Source organism: Tursiops truncatus, chromosome 20 (assembly GCF_011762595.2).
Source record: "Tursiops truncatus isolate mTurTru1 chromosome 20, mTurTru1.mat.Y, whole genome shotgun sequence".
NCBI lineage: Eukaryota > Metazoa > Chordata > Mammalia > Artiodactyla > Delphinidae > Tursiops > Tursiops truncatus.
Window position 1 is genome coordinate 32247498 of NC_047053.1, and position 17306 is coordinate 32264803.

Below are 17306 nucleotides of genomic sequence, written 5' to 3' on the forward strand. Positions count from 1 at the left end.
CAAATTATGGTGTTATAACTTTAGCATTTGTTAAACATAATACCCATGGTAACCACTAATAGCTACAGAAAATATACAAAAGGAAATGAGAAAGAAATTTAAACATCTCACTATAAAAACACAACTAAACACCAAAAAAAAACCCCACAAAAATACAAAAGAAAAATAAAAGGTTTAATACCTACAAATTCAATGCAATCCCTATCAAAATCTCAAGGACATTTTTTGCAAAAATAGGAAAAACCTATCCTAAAATTCATATGGAATCTCAAGGGATCCTGAATAGCCAAAAAACATCTTGAAAAAGAACAAAATGGAGGACTCACGCTTCTGATTTCAAGACCTGCTACAAAGCTACCATAATCAAAACCATACGGTATTGGCATAAAGACAGACGTAAAGACCAGTGGGATACAGTAGAGATCCCAGAAATAAACCCTTGCATTTTTGGTCAAATGATATTTGACAAGGGTGTCAAGACCATTTAATGGGGAAAGGACACCTTTTTTTCAACAAATGGTGCTGGGAAAACTGGATCTCCACATGCAAACAAATGAAGTTGGATACTTACCTAAGACCATATACAAAAATTTAACTCAAATGGATCAAAGACCTAACGTAAGACCTAAAACAATAAAACGCTTAGAAGAAAACATAGAACAAAAGCTTCACAACATTGGATTTGGCAAAAATTTCTTGGCTATGCCATCAAAAGCACAGGTAACAAAGGAAAAACAATAGACAAATTGGACTTCTTAAAAATTAAAAAAAGTTTGCACATTAAAAGATTCTATCAGGGCTTCCCTGGTGGCGCAGTGGTTGAGAGTCCGCCTGCCGATGCAGGGGACATGGGTTCGTGCCCCGGTCTGGGAAGATCCCACATGCCGCGGAGCGGTTGGGCCCGTGAGCCATGGCCTCTGAGCCTGCGTGTCCGGAGCCTGTGCTCCACAACGGGAGAGGCCACAACAGTGAGAGGCCCGCATACCGCTAAAAAAAAAAAAAAAAAAGGGCTCTATTAACAGGGTAAAAAGGCAATCCAAAGAATGGGAGAATATAGTTGCAAATCATATATCTGATAAGGGATTAATATCCAGAATATATAGAGAACTCCTAAAACTCAACAACAAAAAACAACCCAGTTCAGGGACTTCCCTGGTGGTCCAGTGGTTAAGACTCCACCTTCCAATGCAAGGGACACGTGCTTGATCCCTGGTCAGGGAACTAAGATCCCACATGCCCAAGGAAACTAAGCCCGTGCTCCATAACTACTAAGCCCGTGTGCGCCACAACTAGAGAGAAGCTTGTGCACCACAGTGAACAGCCCACATGACGTGACCAAAAAAAAAAAGGATCTCATGTGCCGCAACTAAGACCCAACACAGCCAAAAATAAATAAACAAATAAATAAATAAATATATTTTAAAAAACATAAATCAATTCAAAAATGGGTGAAGGACTTGAAGAGACTTCTCTCCAAAGAAACATACGAATGGCCAATAAGCACAACATCAATATCCTCAAATTACTTACCATTAGGGAAATACAAATCAGAACTAAAATGAGAAGCCACTCCACAGTAATTAGGATGACTACTATCAAAAACACAGAAAACTGGGCTTCCCTGGTGGCGCAGTGGTTGAGTCCGCCTGCCGATGCACGGGGACACGGGTTCGTGCCCAGGTCTGGGAAGATCCCACATGCCGTGGAGCGGCTGGGCCCGTGAGCCATGGCCGCTGAGCCTGAGCGTCCGGAGCCTGTGCTCCGCAACAGGAGAGGCCACAACAGTGAGAGGCCCGCGTATCACAAAAAAATAAAACAACAGAAAACAAGTGTTGGTAAGGATGTGGAGAAATCAGAACTCTTCAGGTACTGTTGGTGGGAATGTAAACTGGTACAGCTACTGTGGAAAACAGTAATGGTGGTTCCTCAAAAAATTCAAAATAGAATTGTCGTATGATCCAACAATTCCACTTCTGGGTATACACCCAAAAGAACTGAATGCAGGATCTGAAAGAGATATTTGTACACCCATGTTCTTAACAGCATTATTCAGAGTAGCTATAACTTGGAAAAAACTCCAAGTGTGCACTGATGGATGAATGGATAAGCAATATATGATATATACATACAATATTATTCAACCTTAAAAAGCAATATGCTACAAAGTGAATAAACCTTGAGGATGAAATAAGTCAGTCACAAAATGACAAATACTGTATGACTCCACTTATATGAGGTACTTACAGTAGTCAAAATCATAGACCGAAAGTACAATGGTGGTTGATGGGGGCTGAGGGAGAGGAAAATGAGTTATTGTTTAAAGGGTATAGAGGTTCAGTTTTACAAGGTGAAAAAAGTTCTGGAGATAGATGGCAATGATAGTTGCACAGCATTATGAATGTACTTAATACCAAACTGTACATTCTTAAATGGATAAGATGGTAAATTTTAGGACTTCCCTGGTGGCACAGTGGTTAAGAATCCGCCTGCCAATGCAGGGGACACAGGTTCAATCCCTGATCTGAGAAGATCCCACGTGCCGCAGAGCAACAAAGCCTGTGCACCACAACTACTGAGCCCACATGCCACAACTACGCACCTAGAGCCCGTGCTCCACAACAAGAGAATCCACCATAATGAGAATCCCGCTCACAGCAATGAAGAGTAGCCCCCCACCTCAGGCTTCCCTGGTGGCGCAGTGGTTAAGAATCCGCCTGCCAATTCAGGGGACACGGGTTCGAGCCCTGGTCCAGGAAGATCCCACATGCCGCAGAGCAACTAAGCTTGTGCACCACAACTACCGAGCTTGCACTCTAGAGCCCACAAGCCACAACTACTGAAGGCCGCGTACCTAGCACCCGTGCTCCACAACAAGAGAAGCCACTGCAATGAGAAGCCCACGCACCGCATGCAAGAGTAGCCCCTGCTCACTGCAACTATAGAAAGCCCCCACGCAGCAACAAAGACCCAACTCAGCCAAAAATAAATAAATAATTTTTAAAAAAGATGGTAAATTTTGTTATATATATTTTACCACAACAAAAAAAACTGGAAAGTCACCTCACAGATTACATGTTAATTACAAAAGGGAACAGGGATTTTTACAATGAAGAAATATGGTGGACACCATCATAACTAGGTGTTCAAATTAAACTTCACCAATAACAGGACAAATGGACATTAGGTGCTTCTTGGTGTGATGCAGTTAGAAGTATACGATACTACGAATGTAGTATTTTTGACAAAGATGGTTAACTTCAATCTAATAATGATGAAATTGTCAAACAAACCCAGGTTATAGGAACTTTTACAAGACAACTGACTTGGAGTCTTTAAAAATGTCAATGAAAGATAAATGCTATGAAAGACAAAAAAAGAGTAGGGTGACTGTTCTACATTAAGGAGACTAAATACACTTGAGAACCAAGCGTAATAAATGACTCTTGACTGGATCATTAATTAAAACATACACAGTTATAGGGAATTCCCTCAGTCCAGTGGTTAGGACTCAGCACTTTCACTGCTGAATTCAATCCCTGATCGGGGAACTAAGATCCTGCAAGCTGCACAGCGTGGCCAAAAACAAAAACAAACAAAAAAACCATACACAGTTATAAAGGACATTACTGGGTCAAGTGCAGAAATGTAAAAAAAAAAAAATATATATATATATATATATATACACATATATATTAGATACTGTATGCCTATATATTAGATATATGAACGTTAAATTTGGGGAATCTATAATGGTAAGTGGAAAAATATTTACCTCCCATGCACGCTTTCTCAGGATGCCACTGGAGAATATTCTCCACCAAAATGAGGGAATAAACCAATAATGGGGAAAACATGGGAAATAATTTCTTCATAGCAGAGTAGAAATAAAGAGAACCCCCAGAATGACAGTGAAGAGTAAGCCAGGACAACAGCTATGTACTGGAAGTAGAAGGCAGACAATTTATAGGTTGGAGCCAGTCAGAAGACTCTAAGATTTTACAGAAGATAAAAATTAATAGAATAGCTGATCATCTCAACATTCTCAGAGATTTAGAAAATGATGAAGAGTAAGGTTGAATAAATGACAGATCGGTACAGAGAAAACTAAGCAAAAAGAAAAAAAATCAAGACCATTATTAACTCCAAGGAAAGAGTTGTACAGGAAAGAAATCATGGGATTTTATGCAACCAAATTGTGTATAGCAGTTACACATTCATAAAACTGTAAAGACTGAATATTGATAGAACAAAAGTTACAACATAACTTGACTGGGTAGTTGATAGTGGGAGATGGGAAAGGCAAAGGTGAACAGTGAGGGTAAGGAGAGGAAAGAGAACCAAATCCTCATCTTCCACAGTAGGAATCCAATTAATACCTAAAAATGAAAAATCAAGATGTAGGAAGACCAGTTTTTTATTTACAGACAAAGGGGTGTAAGAAATATATCAGCTAAAATAAATGAAAGTGGGAAGGGGCTAAGGACTGCTGTTTTATTGTAACAAACTTTGTGGAACAATATGACTTTTATTTTTTTAATAAATTTATTTATTTATTTATTTTTGGCTGTGTTGGTTCTTCGCTGCTGCCCGCAGGCTTTCTCTAGTTGAGGCGAGCGTGGGCTATTCTTCATTGCGGTGAGCGGTCTTCTCATTGCGGTGGCTTCTCTTGTTGCAGAGCATGGGCTCTAGGTGCGAGGGCTTCAGTAGCTCTGGCACGCGGGCTCAGTAGCTCTGGCACGCGGGCTCAGTAGCTGTGGCTCATGGGCTCTAGAGCACAGGCTCAGCAGTTGTGGCACACGGGTTTAGTTGCTCCACGGCATGTGGGATCTCCCCGGACCAGGGATCGAACCCGTGTCCCCTGAATTGGCAGGCAGACTGTTAACCACTGCACCACCAGGGAAGTCCCAATATGACTTTTAAACTATGTACACATATCACTTTGATGAAAATAAAAATGTAAACAGTTCATCCTATAATGTTAAGTGAAGAAGCCAAAGATGAAGAATGGTGTGTAAAGTAAGTATAATTTGTATTAAAAAGTTGGCAGAGTGGGAAGAGAATACATGAGCACCTGTTTGAATATGAATAAAATCTTTGGTAATTATTAAGAAATAATTAACTTGAAATTTAAATTAACATGTCTGATAATTACTATTAAGAAATTATAATAAGAAATAAATAACACTGCTTGACTCTGGTAAGGGGAACTGAGTGGCTGCAAGACAGTTACGACAGAGCCTGTCACTGTATACGCTTTTGTACATTTAAAATTTTGAACTATGTGAACATATTACTTATGTGTTAGCATAACTAAAGATTTTAAATAAGTTTAATAAAAGGCTTTACCCATTAGTTTCATGCTACTCTGACTCATCTCATATCTGCCTGAGCATTTAAGTAGACAAATGGCACGTCATTCACTCATTTATTAATATGTGTTACTGTGTAACTGACTCTGTCGTCTCCTCAATGAATAGCTGGAAGTTTTCAACAGGAGTATCAGATAAAATATTTTCATATTAAGTGTAAAGCTGGACTAGAAAAATCCTAAGGTACATTCAAAAACTAAAAGTTCTCTTCAGTACTCGGATTTTTATAAAATGGAATCAAAGGGAAATTAAACAGCTTGCCTTGTCAGGCCCAGGTACTACTAAATGCTGAAGCACAAAACACAAACAACCCAGCTATCTGTCATCTTGATGCCAATTTACTGATATAACACCTAGTAAACTTAAAAACTAATCAAGCTCCTATCAACCTACTAACCCCCCAACATGTGTGCCAACTTATATGACTTAAGGACAGATTTGAGCAGTCTACAAAAACTGAGGGTAATTTCTAGGAACTCCATTAATGAGTGCACTCTCTAGTTCTACCATAAGAGATAGCCAAATATTCATAAATGAAACCTTATACTTCTTGAAAAAAATTCTCTAAAACTGAGTCTGCTTTTCAAACTTAACTCCATGAATTCATTCAGAATTTTCAAACTTCATGTTACCATTTCCAAAAATGAAAATCATTATACAAGCTTATTCTGTCTGGGATGACCACTCTGCCACGCAATTTCAATTCCTGATGTCATGTGATGGTAAACACTACTGTGGTTCCTTATATAAAGGAGGGTGAGTGCAGCATGCTGAAAGGATGGAATAAGCCTAAATCCCAAATAACATCATTGGAAGGCCGAACCAATTGGGACCACCAACCTTTGGGTAAGGCATTAACATCCCTTGTTGTTGAAGTCTCTTTTCACTTGCTTCCTTAAACATCCTGAGACTAGAGGCTAAATGGCTTTATGGTAGCGTGAGTAAATAACAAACTGGTAAGAGAACTGGGTATCATTAGAGCATACACAGTAAGATTGACTTGTTGAACTCATAAAAACCCATGCCCTATCAATCAGATTCATACTCTTTGTGTAAGTGAAGTGGCCTTATGACACTACTTGTCATAGTTTCCTCTATTTAACATCATCTCACACAGTCCATTAGATCCAAGTAAAGTAGTGAATACTCACTAAATTTTAAAATTAGTGAAACAAACAAAAAACGAGTTAAGCAATAATCTGTTAAAGTGGAAGATCAATGAAGGCTTCCTTTAAAAATGTTACTCACGGGCTTCCCTGGTGGCGCAGTGGTTGAGAGTCCGCCTGCCGATGCAGGGGACACGGGTTCGTGCCCCGGTCCGGGAATATCCCACATGTCGCGGAGCGGCTAGGCCCGTGAGCCATGGCCGCTGAGCCTGTGCGTCCGGAGCCTGTGCTCCGCAACGGGAGAGGCCACAACAGTGAGAGGCCCGCGTACCGCAAAATAAATAAATAAATAAAATAAAATAAATAAAAATGTTACTCACCTCAATAGTTAAATTTTTTTTGGCCAGTGAGTGTTTGGTGTTCATTTACTTCTTCACAATCTTATTGTTTTAAGGGCTTGGAAAGACGCTTGATGTGTATCTGCTGTTATTATTAATCTTTAAGAACATGTTAGAAATGATATAAAAACTTTTTCTGAATTGTAAAAAGACTCCTCCAACTAGAAATACTAAATTCCAATGTATTATTCCAATAACTTTTATTTTAATTTACTTCTTTTCTAAACCAAGACTTTTAGGATATTAGCTATCAAAAAAAAAATTTTTTTTTAAGAAAAAAACCACTAGCCCCTGACCTGTTAAACCAGTCTGTGTGACAGGTAAAAAAGTTTCCTAGAGCTTCCCTGGTGGCACAGTGGTTAAGAATCCACCTGCCAATGCAGGAGACACGGGTTCGAGCCCTGGTCCGGGAGGATCCCACATACCGCGGAGCAGCTAAGCCCGTGTGCCACAACTACCAAGCCTGTGCTCTAGAGCCCATGAGCCACAACTACTGAGCCCATGTGCCGCAACTACTGAAGCCCACGCGCCTAGAGCCCGTGCCCTGCAACAAGAGAAGCCACTGCAATGAGAAGCCCACACACCACAACGAAGCGTAGCCCCGACTCGCCGCAACTAGAGAAAGCCTGCGCGCAGCAAGGAAGACCCAACGCAGCCAAAAATAAATAATTTTTTTAAAAAAGTTTCCTAGTCATTGACTGAAAAGGAAATAGAATGTTACGTAGTGATCTACACCTGAACCATGTCCACAGCACTTTGAAAAGGTAAGGATCTGATGAGAGAGTTTTAAGGCTGGCTTTCGCAATGCCAGTTCTTTGACATAATCTAGTCATCTGAACTATAAGATCATTAAGCCAAATGTCACAATTTCTCAGTATTTCTTCAAACTTTAAAAATAATTAAATCTTATGCTAGATGTATTTCTATTCTGCACTGATAATTCAAAACAAAACTTCTACAACATGTAAACACAAGGGACTTCATAAATTCTTTGCCTTTGACATCTTTCATATGCCATTTTCCAATGTTTGGTAATTTTTTTGGAGTCACAAGAGTCCTCCTGTTATTGGAAATGAGGAAACCGAGGCAGGAGAAGAGAGTTGCTATTTTGTAGTAAGCAGGCATCCTGCTCTATTAGACCACAGTGCTTTTTTAAAAGTGCCTATCAAGGGGCTTCCCTGAGCTTCCCTGGTGGCGCAGTGGTTGAGAGTCTGCCTGCCGATGCAGGGGACACGGGTTCGTGCCCCGGTCCGGCAAGATCCCACATGCCGCGGAGCGGCTGGGCATGTAAGCCATGGCCGCCGAGCCTGCGTGTCCAGAGCCTGTGCTCCGCAATGGGAGAGGCCACAACAGTGAGAGGCCCGCGTACCACACACACACAAAAAAAGTGCCTATCAAATAGGCAGCACAGAAAGCCTTCTCCTCACAGACATCCAAGGCATCCCCACCAAGAAGCAAGAGACAAAGCAGAGAATTCCTACCCCCCCCCCACCCCCCAGGAAGAAGAAAGCATGTAACCAAAGCATGCTTCTCAATCTGCACTGTGGACTGGGAGAAAAAAAAAGAATGAAAACAGAGTCAAGGGGGACCAACTTCTGAGACTCAAGACTAGGCTATTAGGTTTGTTTCACATATTGGGAAATTACTGAAACACTGCTTAAGGAGAAATGGAATCAGGAATTCCTGGGGTCTTTTGATTTCAATCTTAAACCCCCAAACAAAAACACCTAAAGTTAAAGTATTTCGGCAACCTGAGCAGTTTTTAGCTTATTCTTACTTGTTTCTATAAAACCCACAAGGCCTACTTGGAGTCCCTGATATTTAGAGCTGATTCCAAGTGTCGGCTAGCGGCCACCTTCCCGCGTCCAAATCCAAAAATAATGTTGGCGCTGACCCGGGCAAGACCTTCAGGCACGTTTTCCTCTGGAATCATTAGCCTCACACCACCTTGCGACGTCCTATCTCCGATAGCTTCCCTTGGTAAGTATGGCAAAGGTGAGGGATAGAGTTAAGAGCAGGCATGTACCTTTACTACGTCCCACACAGAAAACATAATAAAACCCTGGGAGCAGGAACTGGCAAGGGACACCTCGTCCGGCCCTGGCTCCCACCACGATACAAAGACACAGCGAGAGCAACAGAAGCCCGGGTCTCTGCACCCCACACCTCACTCTGCAAAAGAGGCAGAGTTCCAGCGCAACTGAACCCAACCCTCAACATCCCCTTCCCACGTGGGTCCTTCTCCTTTTCCCGAGCGCAGGGTCCCATTAGAGACAGGGGTCTGGAAGGGATCAGACCACGCCGGGGCTGGGGCGGGAGGATGAGGGGACCCGCTCCAGGCAGTCTCACCAGCCCCTTCCTAGAGGCCCTGGGCTGTACACCTCCCAGTTCCGGGGTCTGAGTTCCCACGCCCGGAGACCCCAGGCCCCCCAGGTCTCCCCAGAGGGGAACTCGAGGCCCCAGAACTGCGGGGAGGGCTGGGCTGCCAAGCACCGGGTCCAGACGGGATGGAGTCCGGGCCGCGTGCAGCGGAAGATGGGAGGCGGCCCCTCGCAGCCGCCGCCCCTCCCCGGGGCCCAGCCTCTCCCGGTCCCGGATCGCAGGCTCCGGGGCGGCCCTCCCCTCACCTCAAGGCGGCGGCGGCGTCCGAGGTCCGGCGGTGCCGGAGCCCCTGCGCGGAGGCGGTGCTGGGCGGGAGGAGACGCCGGCAGCCCCGGCGATGGCTGACAGCCGCGCAGCACCAGGCCGGCCCGGCACACGGGGGAGGGGCGGGGCTTCACGGCGCCGGCCCCGCCCCGCCCCCGCTCCCACCTCAGCCGGCGAGCCCCGTGAGGTGACTACGTCCGGGGTTACTCGAGGCCGTTCACCTCCGACCCCGCTCCCGGCGGCGGCGCGGTCCGGGTGGCAGCCAGGAGAGGCGCGGGCCGGGAGGGCCCGGCGACAGCCAATGGGAGAGAGGCGCGGGGCGGGGCGACGTGAGGCGATGCAGATGGTCCGAGCGCCGCTCTGCCATTCGGGGCCCAGCGGCTAGAGGGCGGGCGGGTCCCGGGTGGCCGCGGGCCCTTTCTCCGGGGGCGGTGTGCGGCCGGCCGGGCGCCTCCCCCTCCCGGCAGATGGGGGAATGGGGGACTGGCCCCACACGCCCCTCCCACCCCTGAGAGACGCGGGGGTCTGCCGGCTCGCTGCGCGGGAACGGAGCCCGGAAGGGATCAGGACTGACTGGGGCTGGCGGTGTGCGTGAACACCTCACCGTGTTCAATCCCAGCGCCCCGAAGAGGTGGGTATCGCATCCGTGAATTGCCCAGGATCACACAGCGTGGTTTCCAAGTTAGTGCAGGCAAATTAACGCCTGTTCTGGGACAACATAACCGGCCTCGCTGGGCTTGCCCGCCCCAAAGGAGTCTGAGGGGCTGGATCCTGAAGCATTGAGGGGAAGCCTCGATGAAGGAAGCTCTGTAAGAAGAGCAGGGTGCCAAAGGACAGGCTCCTGTGCCTGCCCCGAGCCCGGAAAGTGATGGCAGTCAACTCCTGACTTCTCCGAAAGGAGCGTGCCTCCCCACCTCCACGGTGGTTACACCAGGCCTTTGAGAAGCAGCCAACCAATTTTTCTAGTTTTGCCAGTTATTTTATAGCAGGACTTTCATGGTGGCTGTGTGTTGAAAATTAATAGTAACTGGAAAGAGTCCCAACATATAATACAACTATAGGGCAGGAGAGAAAGAAAATTAGAGAAAATTGCACTTCAGAAGAATGGGTGAGTTTAACTCCTTCCAACCCTGCCCAGAGTACTTTTCTGATCCTTGCACAAGCTTGTGCTAAAGGTCCAGAGGCACAGAGGATGACAGTTTGGTGCCAGAAGAAGTTCTGTGCCAGAGGGCGAAAAGTGAATAGGGTATAGATACACCACCTGAGGTCAGAAGTTCTTGGGTGGAAGCAGAAGCAGGAGGATGGAAAGGGTGGTCAACAGGAAAGAGTATTCATCTAGGAGCCCTCGTCATACCACTAGGTGCTGGCTCCTCCAAGAGTTTACCAACCTACTTTAAAACAATAGAGACTGGAAACAGAAATTTAGAAAGAAAATGTGAACTTTACAGAGAAGTGACCCATGTTTCACAATAACTGTCATTAGGTACATCTGTCAGTTGAACAAAGAGCGGAAAATCACGATGTAAAGATAACTGAGCAAAACCTCAAGGTTTAACAAGATGTTTGACTTGACTGACTCGCAGAAAAAAAAAAAAAAAGTCCTGGGAAGAGGGAAGCTTTGCCTCTCCCTGATAGTGCTCTATGAAAGAAGTGACTTTGTAAAGATCCAGAAATCTTGAGGTTGCCTGTTTTATTTTTCATCTACCTTTCCTAGTTCCTATTACGTATAATAGGTTCTTTCTTAGCGGTGTTGCTGTTTATCAGCCTCAGGAGCACTGCAAAACCAGGGAGTGGTGCTCAAAAACTGTCCTTATGGGAAACTTCAGCAAGCCCTTACATGGCCTGCTTTTTGACCTCACTGAACTTTTGAAGTAACTGAGCTCTCTAAAGAACTAGCCAAGGAAAGGCCTAATGAATGAGCTGCCGTGAAAGAAAATGAAGAATGAGTTAGGATACACCACTTACATATGATATAATAATCTAATTATTGTTATCAAACGGTAAGACAACTGGGCAGAGAGGTATGTCTCTAAGACAGTACACCTGGAATTTTAACACCTCCTAAGTGTTGTGCTGTTTGGTGCATGCCACAACCTGCCTATCTCTACTACAGGCTCTTTAGAGCTGTTTCATGGGTACTTGCCACACAAGCTTATGTCTGTAAAAAGTGGAGGAGGAAAGCTAAAGGGTGGAGAGAACTTTATACAAGACTAACAGGTGTGACAGAAGGGAGTGAGTGGCACATTTCGAGATGCTGAAACTAGAGGCTGTAATGGGCTGAATTGTGTTCTAGGCTGAATTGTGTTCTAAAATTTCTATGTCCAAGTCCCAACCCCCAGCACCTCAGAATGTGAGTATATTTGGAGATAGGCTCTTTCTTTAAATAGGAAATTGAATTAAAATGAGGTCATTAGGTGGGCCCTAATTCCAAATGACTGGTGTCCTTATAAGAAGAGGAGATTAGGACACAGACACACATACAGGGAAGACCATCTGTGAATCACAGTTGATGAAGCACTTACCAGAATGTGGCTGTTTTGCTGGAGAAGATGGCCATCTACAAGCCAAAGAGAGAAGCCTGAGAAGAAACCAACTCTGCTGACACAATCTTGGACTTACAGCCTCTAGAATTGTGAAGAAATTAACTTCTATTGTTTAAGCCATCCAGTCTGTAATACTCTATTATGGCAGCCCTAGAAAACTAATAAAAGTTCCCAAATATCAAATGGCCTTCAGGTGTTTCAAGAAGGTTAGATAAAGTTATCAGGGACTTTTTCCTAAGAATTCTAGCTACCTTCCAACCTTAAAGATGGTCTCTCGGGACTTCCCTGGTGGTCCAGTGGGTAAGACTCGGCATTCCCAATGCAGGGGGCCCAGGTTCTATCCCTGGTCGGGGAACAAGATCCCACATGCATGCCACAACTAAGAGTCTGCATGCCACAACTAAAAGATCCCGCACGCCGCAACTAAGACCTGGCACACCCAAAATAAATAAATAAGTAAATAAATAAATAAATTTTTTTAAAAAAAGATGGTCTCTCACCCTACTACAGGGAAAATAAGAAAAGCCTGAGGGCATCCCTGTCTTTAAGATGATCCCAATCTAGTTGGGAAGACAAAACTAAACACCAAAACAGAGCGTCTAGATCTTATTCCTTAAATGATAACCATGTAAGTTTTATAAGAGCCATAGATAGGAGAGAATAAATTCTCAAATCTGAGTAAGCCCAGAAATACATAACAGTATGTGTGTCATTGTCTGGGACATTTTAGCACTTCATTGTCAATTCTACTTTAGTTTATGGTAGTGTTTCTCAAAGTATGTTCCACAGACCATCTTGAAACAGAATCAGTAGGTGCTTGTTAAAAATACAGATTCCCAGCCCCACTGTAGACTTCTTCTTAAAGCAGTAATTATTCACCCTGGAGTTAAGAACAACAGTTTAGGATTTATCATTATTGTCCCCCTCTTTGCTACCACATGTCTCTGATAAACAGCAATGTGTCCTACACACCTGTACTTCCTGGACAGGAAAGTCTGTCAGGTCAGGCCAAAGTTGAACCAAAGGAGGAAAGAAAGCGCCCGAATAGAAAATGGACCCATGAAGAGCACCCTGTCCTGGTGGCTCTCTGGCCATGGTTCCAAATTCCTTAAGTGGCAATGTCAGTGATGGACCTTTAAGACAGAGGATAGGGGATACACTGGGATGTTATTTCCCACTGGTTCCCAATATAGAACATATACTCTTATCCGGCTTCCAGCTCTTGCCATGCTTACTCTTACCTTTGCTTATGCTGGCAAACTCATCCTTCCCCCTTCCTAATTTTCTGAATTTTTCTAGTCCTTAGGAGCCCATTTTCTCTAAGAAGATCTCTTTTACATGTCCAGCTCCTACTGATTTATCCTTCCTCTGAATTCCTCTAGCAATCTGTTCACCACCACGTGGTTCAGCATTAGGCTAAAATTTTTTGTGTCTATGTTGGTTTTAGCTCTCCAGCTGAATTTTAATCTTAAAGGCAGAGAGCATGTCTTATAGTGTGGTACTCCCCCTCCATAGCTAGGTAGAGATATTCGTACGGGCTTCATTGACTAAAATAAAGGCTGGCTCTGTACCTGAGAGGCCACTTGCTCCTGATGTCTGCTTGTCCGTCTTCAGGTCACTTCTGGGAGGCAAAACCTCCAGTAGGATACTTAGCTGCTTTACAGACGGACAGATTTCATCAAGAAAGTCAGTGCCTTGAGCAGAATTGAGGCTCCAGTTGCAAGACAGAAGAAAAAGAAGACACTAAGGCCTTATCAGAACACTATGTTCCTTTGCTCTAGTCAACCGTTCAGGTTTGTCCAGGGTTAAAAGCCTGAGGGAACTTCACACCATAAGGTCAGAAAATGTCTTCAGGGAGGCCACCTTATAAGTCTGGTCCTGATGATGAAAGGTAGGATTACACAACGAAGGACAGTGTTCCCAGTGGAGACTCCCCACGATGTTTTCACATGGACACTTGGGTTTTCACAAGGCATATCAGCTCTCCCTCCCTCCTTATTATCCAATCCCAGACACTTCCAGTCCCTATCTGTGCTATCCATAATTGGCAGTCACCAAAGCCTAGCTGCCTCTTACATGACACCTCCAGCATCTTTTTTTTAAAAAAAGCCCTTTCTAAGTCCTATACACTTCATAACTAAATACCTAAAGAAAGTATAAGGGGACCTTTATCTGAAGGCAGGGAAAATAACTTGTTGAGGTATTGCCCGACCCTGGGATTCTAACTTTTTTTTTTTTTTTTTTTTTAACGGTACGCGAGCCTCTCACTTCCATGGCCTCTCCCGTTGCCGAGCACAGGCTCCAGACGCGCAGGCTCAGCGGCCATGGCTAACGGGCCCAACCGCTCCGCGGCACGTGGGATCCTCCCGGACCGGGGCACCAACCCGCATCCCCCAGCATCGGCAGGCGGACTCTCAACCACTGCGCCACCAGGGAAGCCCCTAACACTTTATATTGATCAGCTTTAAACCTTCTCATCTCTGACCTCACTCTCCTGCAGGCCTGTGAGAGCGCTCCCGGTGAGCTTACTCCCTGCTCCTGCCTCACCTTCTCTTCAGCTTCCCCAGCGTCTCCATTTCTCCCGTGTCCGACCTAGCTTTCTCCTGCTGCATTTCTCCTGCTACCTCTCCTCCTTCCTTCTCACCTGTCTACCCCAAACAAACACCTTCACCCTCCACTACTATTATTATATATGAAACACAGTAAATAATAAAATACACTAATAATTTTTGTAGAGCCTTTAAAGGAAAACTGAGCCATTGCTCAACTTCCTTTTATCCTTTTCATCCCTTCAGTCTTAAAGTTTCCCTGTATCATAACTTGTGCCAGAAGATTTCAGTGTCTTTTTTTTTTTAAAGACAGGTTTTTATATTATTTATTATTTATTTATTTTTGGCTGCACAGCATGGGGGATCTTAGCTCCCCAACCAGAGATCGCAGAGTCTTAACTACTGGACCGCCAAGGAAGACCCCATCCTGTCTTTTTATTTTTATTATTTTTTAAAATAAATGTATGTATTTGTTTTTTTGTTTGTTTTTTGTTTTGTTTTTTTGCGTCACGCGGGCCTCTCACTGTTGTGGCCCTTCCGGTTGCGGAGCAACAGGCTCCGGACGCGCAAGTTCAGCGGCCATGGCTCATGGGAGCAGCCGCTCCGCGGCATGTGAGATCCTCCCAGACCGGGGCACGAACCCGTGTCCCCTGCACCGGCAGGCGGACCCTCAACCACTGCGCCACCAGGGAAGCCCATATGTATTTGTTTTTATTCTTGGCTGCATTGGGTCTTCATTTCTGTGCACGGACTCCCTCCAGTTGCGGCGAGTGGGGGCCACTCCTCGCCACGGTGCACGGGTCTCTCACCACGGTGGCCTCTCCCGCTACAGAGCACAGGTTCCAGGCGTGTGGGCCTCAGCAGTTGTGGCATGTGGGCTCAGTAGTTGTGGCTCACAGGCTCAGTACTTGTGGCCCACGGGCTTAGCTGCTCCGCGGCATGTGGGATCCTCCCGGACGAGGGCTCAAACCCATGTCCCCCGCATTGGAAGATGGACTCTTAATCATTGCGCCACCAGGGAAGCCCCATCCCTGTCTTTTTAAATCTCACCTCTGGTTAACATACTAGACCAGCAAGTAGAACGAGCAACACAAGTCTTGTCTATAGTGGAACTACTGCGCTGATGTGCCCAAATTTCTTAATGAAAACGAAAAGGGGTCTTCCCTGGTGGCGCAGTGGTTGAGTCTGCCTGCCGATGCAGGGCACACGGGTTCGTGCCCCGGTCCGGGAAGATCCCACGTGCCACAGAGCGGCTAGGCCCGTGAACCATGGCCACTGAGCCTGCGCGTCCGGAGCCTGTGCTCTGCAACGGGAGAGGCCACAACAGTGAGAGGCCCGCGTACCAAAAAAAAAAAAAAAAAAAAAAAAAACCCGAAAAGGAAGAAAGAGGATAAAGGAAACCAAAATGAATGAAAATAAAATGTAGTTTAAATCAATGAATGAGATGGCCATATCAATTGACTAGCATAGTTCTGGGAGTGAATACAGGCAAGCAGACCTGAGAAGAACTGGTTCTTGGTATTGGCAATCTTAGCCAACAGAGCAGCAGGGACACAGCCTTCTCTGTGTTCTGCACTGTAAAGAGCTGAGTTCTTTAATCAAGTAAACCAGGCTTTAAATCCTGACTCTGTCACTAATCAGCTCCGTGACTTTGAGCAAATGACCTCCTTTCTGAGCCTCAGTTTCCTTGTCTATAAAACTGAGGTAGAACACATACCTTGTGAGGTTGTGTTTTGGATTAAATGTTATAACCAAAATGTAAAGTTTCTAGTACAAAACTTGGAACATAGTAGGCATGCTGAAAATATTACTTTCCCCTTTCTCTCTGGGCCCCTCTCCATTTCCACTAGTGTTCAGTTAAGAACAAAATATCCTATGGACGCTCAATGAATTCAGGAATGATTATGTTATTAAATTCACTACCCCAGGCCAATATTCGCAGGGTAACAGAGCATGTGATCAGGGACCTAGGGTTAATCTGAATCCTTTACCCTTACTTGTAGGGAGCAAGTAAACAGGAGAACTGGCTGTGGCTGAAGCATCAATCAAAGGATTGGCACTGTGAGGGTATGCCTGGCCCTGCTAGGTCCCATGGTTGTACCACACTGAAAAGGCAATTCGGCCCCTTTGGGACAACAGGAACTTTCATATACTGCAGATGGGAGAGTAAATGGGGACAACATCTTAGAAAACAGGTTGGCATTAATTAGTGAGGCTGAACCCTGCATATGTTATAACCCAGTGTCCATTTCTGGGTTTATACTCTGGAGAAACTTTCAAATGTGCCCAGGAACACTGTTCCTCATGGCCCCAAACTGGAAGCAACCCAATGTCTCTCAGCAGTAGAACAGATAAATAAGTTATGGTACATTCATACAGTGAAATATTATAAAGCAATGAGAATGAACACATTATTGGTACACGAAACAATATGGATGAGTTTTACAGACATAATGTTGAGCAAAGAAAGTCAGACACAAAAGAGTGTGTTTCCCGTTATACATAGTTCAAAAATAGGCAAAACTCATCTGTGGTGGTAAAAAATCTGGATAATGGTTACTCCTGATGGTGGGTAGTGACTGGGAGACAACATAAAGAGAGGTGTATTCACTTTGTGTTATACATAATAAAAAGTTTACTTTAAAAAACATAGGGTATGATCTATCCATTTATGTAAGTGCAAGAGCAGGTAAAA

The 17306-nt window shown here is 44.7% G+C and overlaps 1 protein-coding gene and 1 long non-coding RNA gene across 6 annotated transcripts in view; one reads left to right on the top strand and one right to left on the bottom strand.

Moving 5' to 3' along the window:
* The window catches only part of ACACA (acetyl-CoA carboxylase alpha), a 277855-nt gene extending 268228 nt beyond the window's left edge, over nt 1-9627 (bottom strand). For 2 of the 5 annotated variants that reach the window (XM_073797824.1, XM_073797825.1), the window contains exons 1-2: nt 6856-9299; nt 6618-6759 (exon numbers count right to left, since the gene is read on the bottom strand). In XM_073797824.1, the coding sequence (XP_073653925.1) occupies nt 6618-6733 (116 nt within the window). In that variant the 5' untranslated portion in view covers nt 6734-6759; nt 6856-9299. Of the gene's footprint in view, nt 1-6617; nt 6760-6855; nt 9300-9500 lie in introns of those variants that run through there. The other 3 variants (XM_073797821.1, XM_073797819.1, XM_073797818.1) reach the window with 3 other exon arrangements.
* Nucleotides 9628-9788: 161 nt separating this feature from the next.
* On the top strand, nt 9789-15086 carry LOC141277364 (uncharacterized). The gene is made up of 2 exons (XR_012328640.1): nt 9789-14581; nt 14967-15086. It is a non-coding gene; the product is annotated as an uncharacterized lncRNA (long non-coding RNA).
* The last annotated feature ends 2220 nt before the right edge of the window (nt 15087-17306 follow it).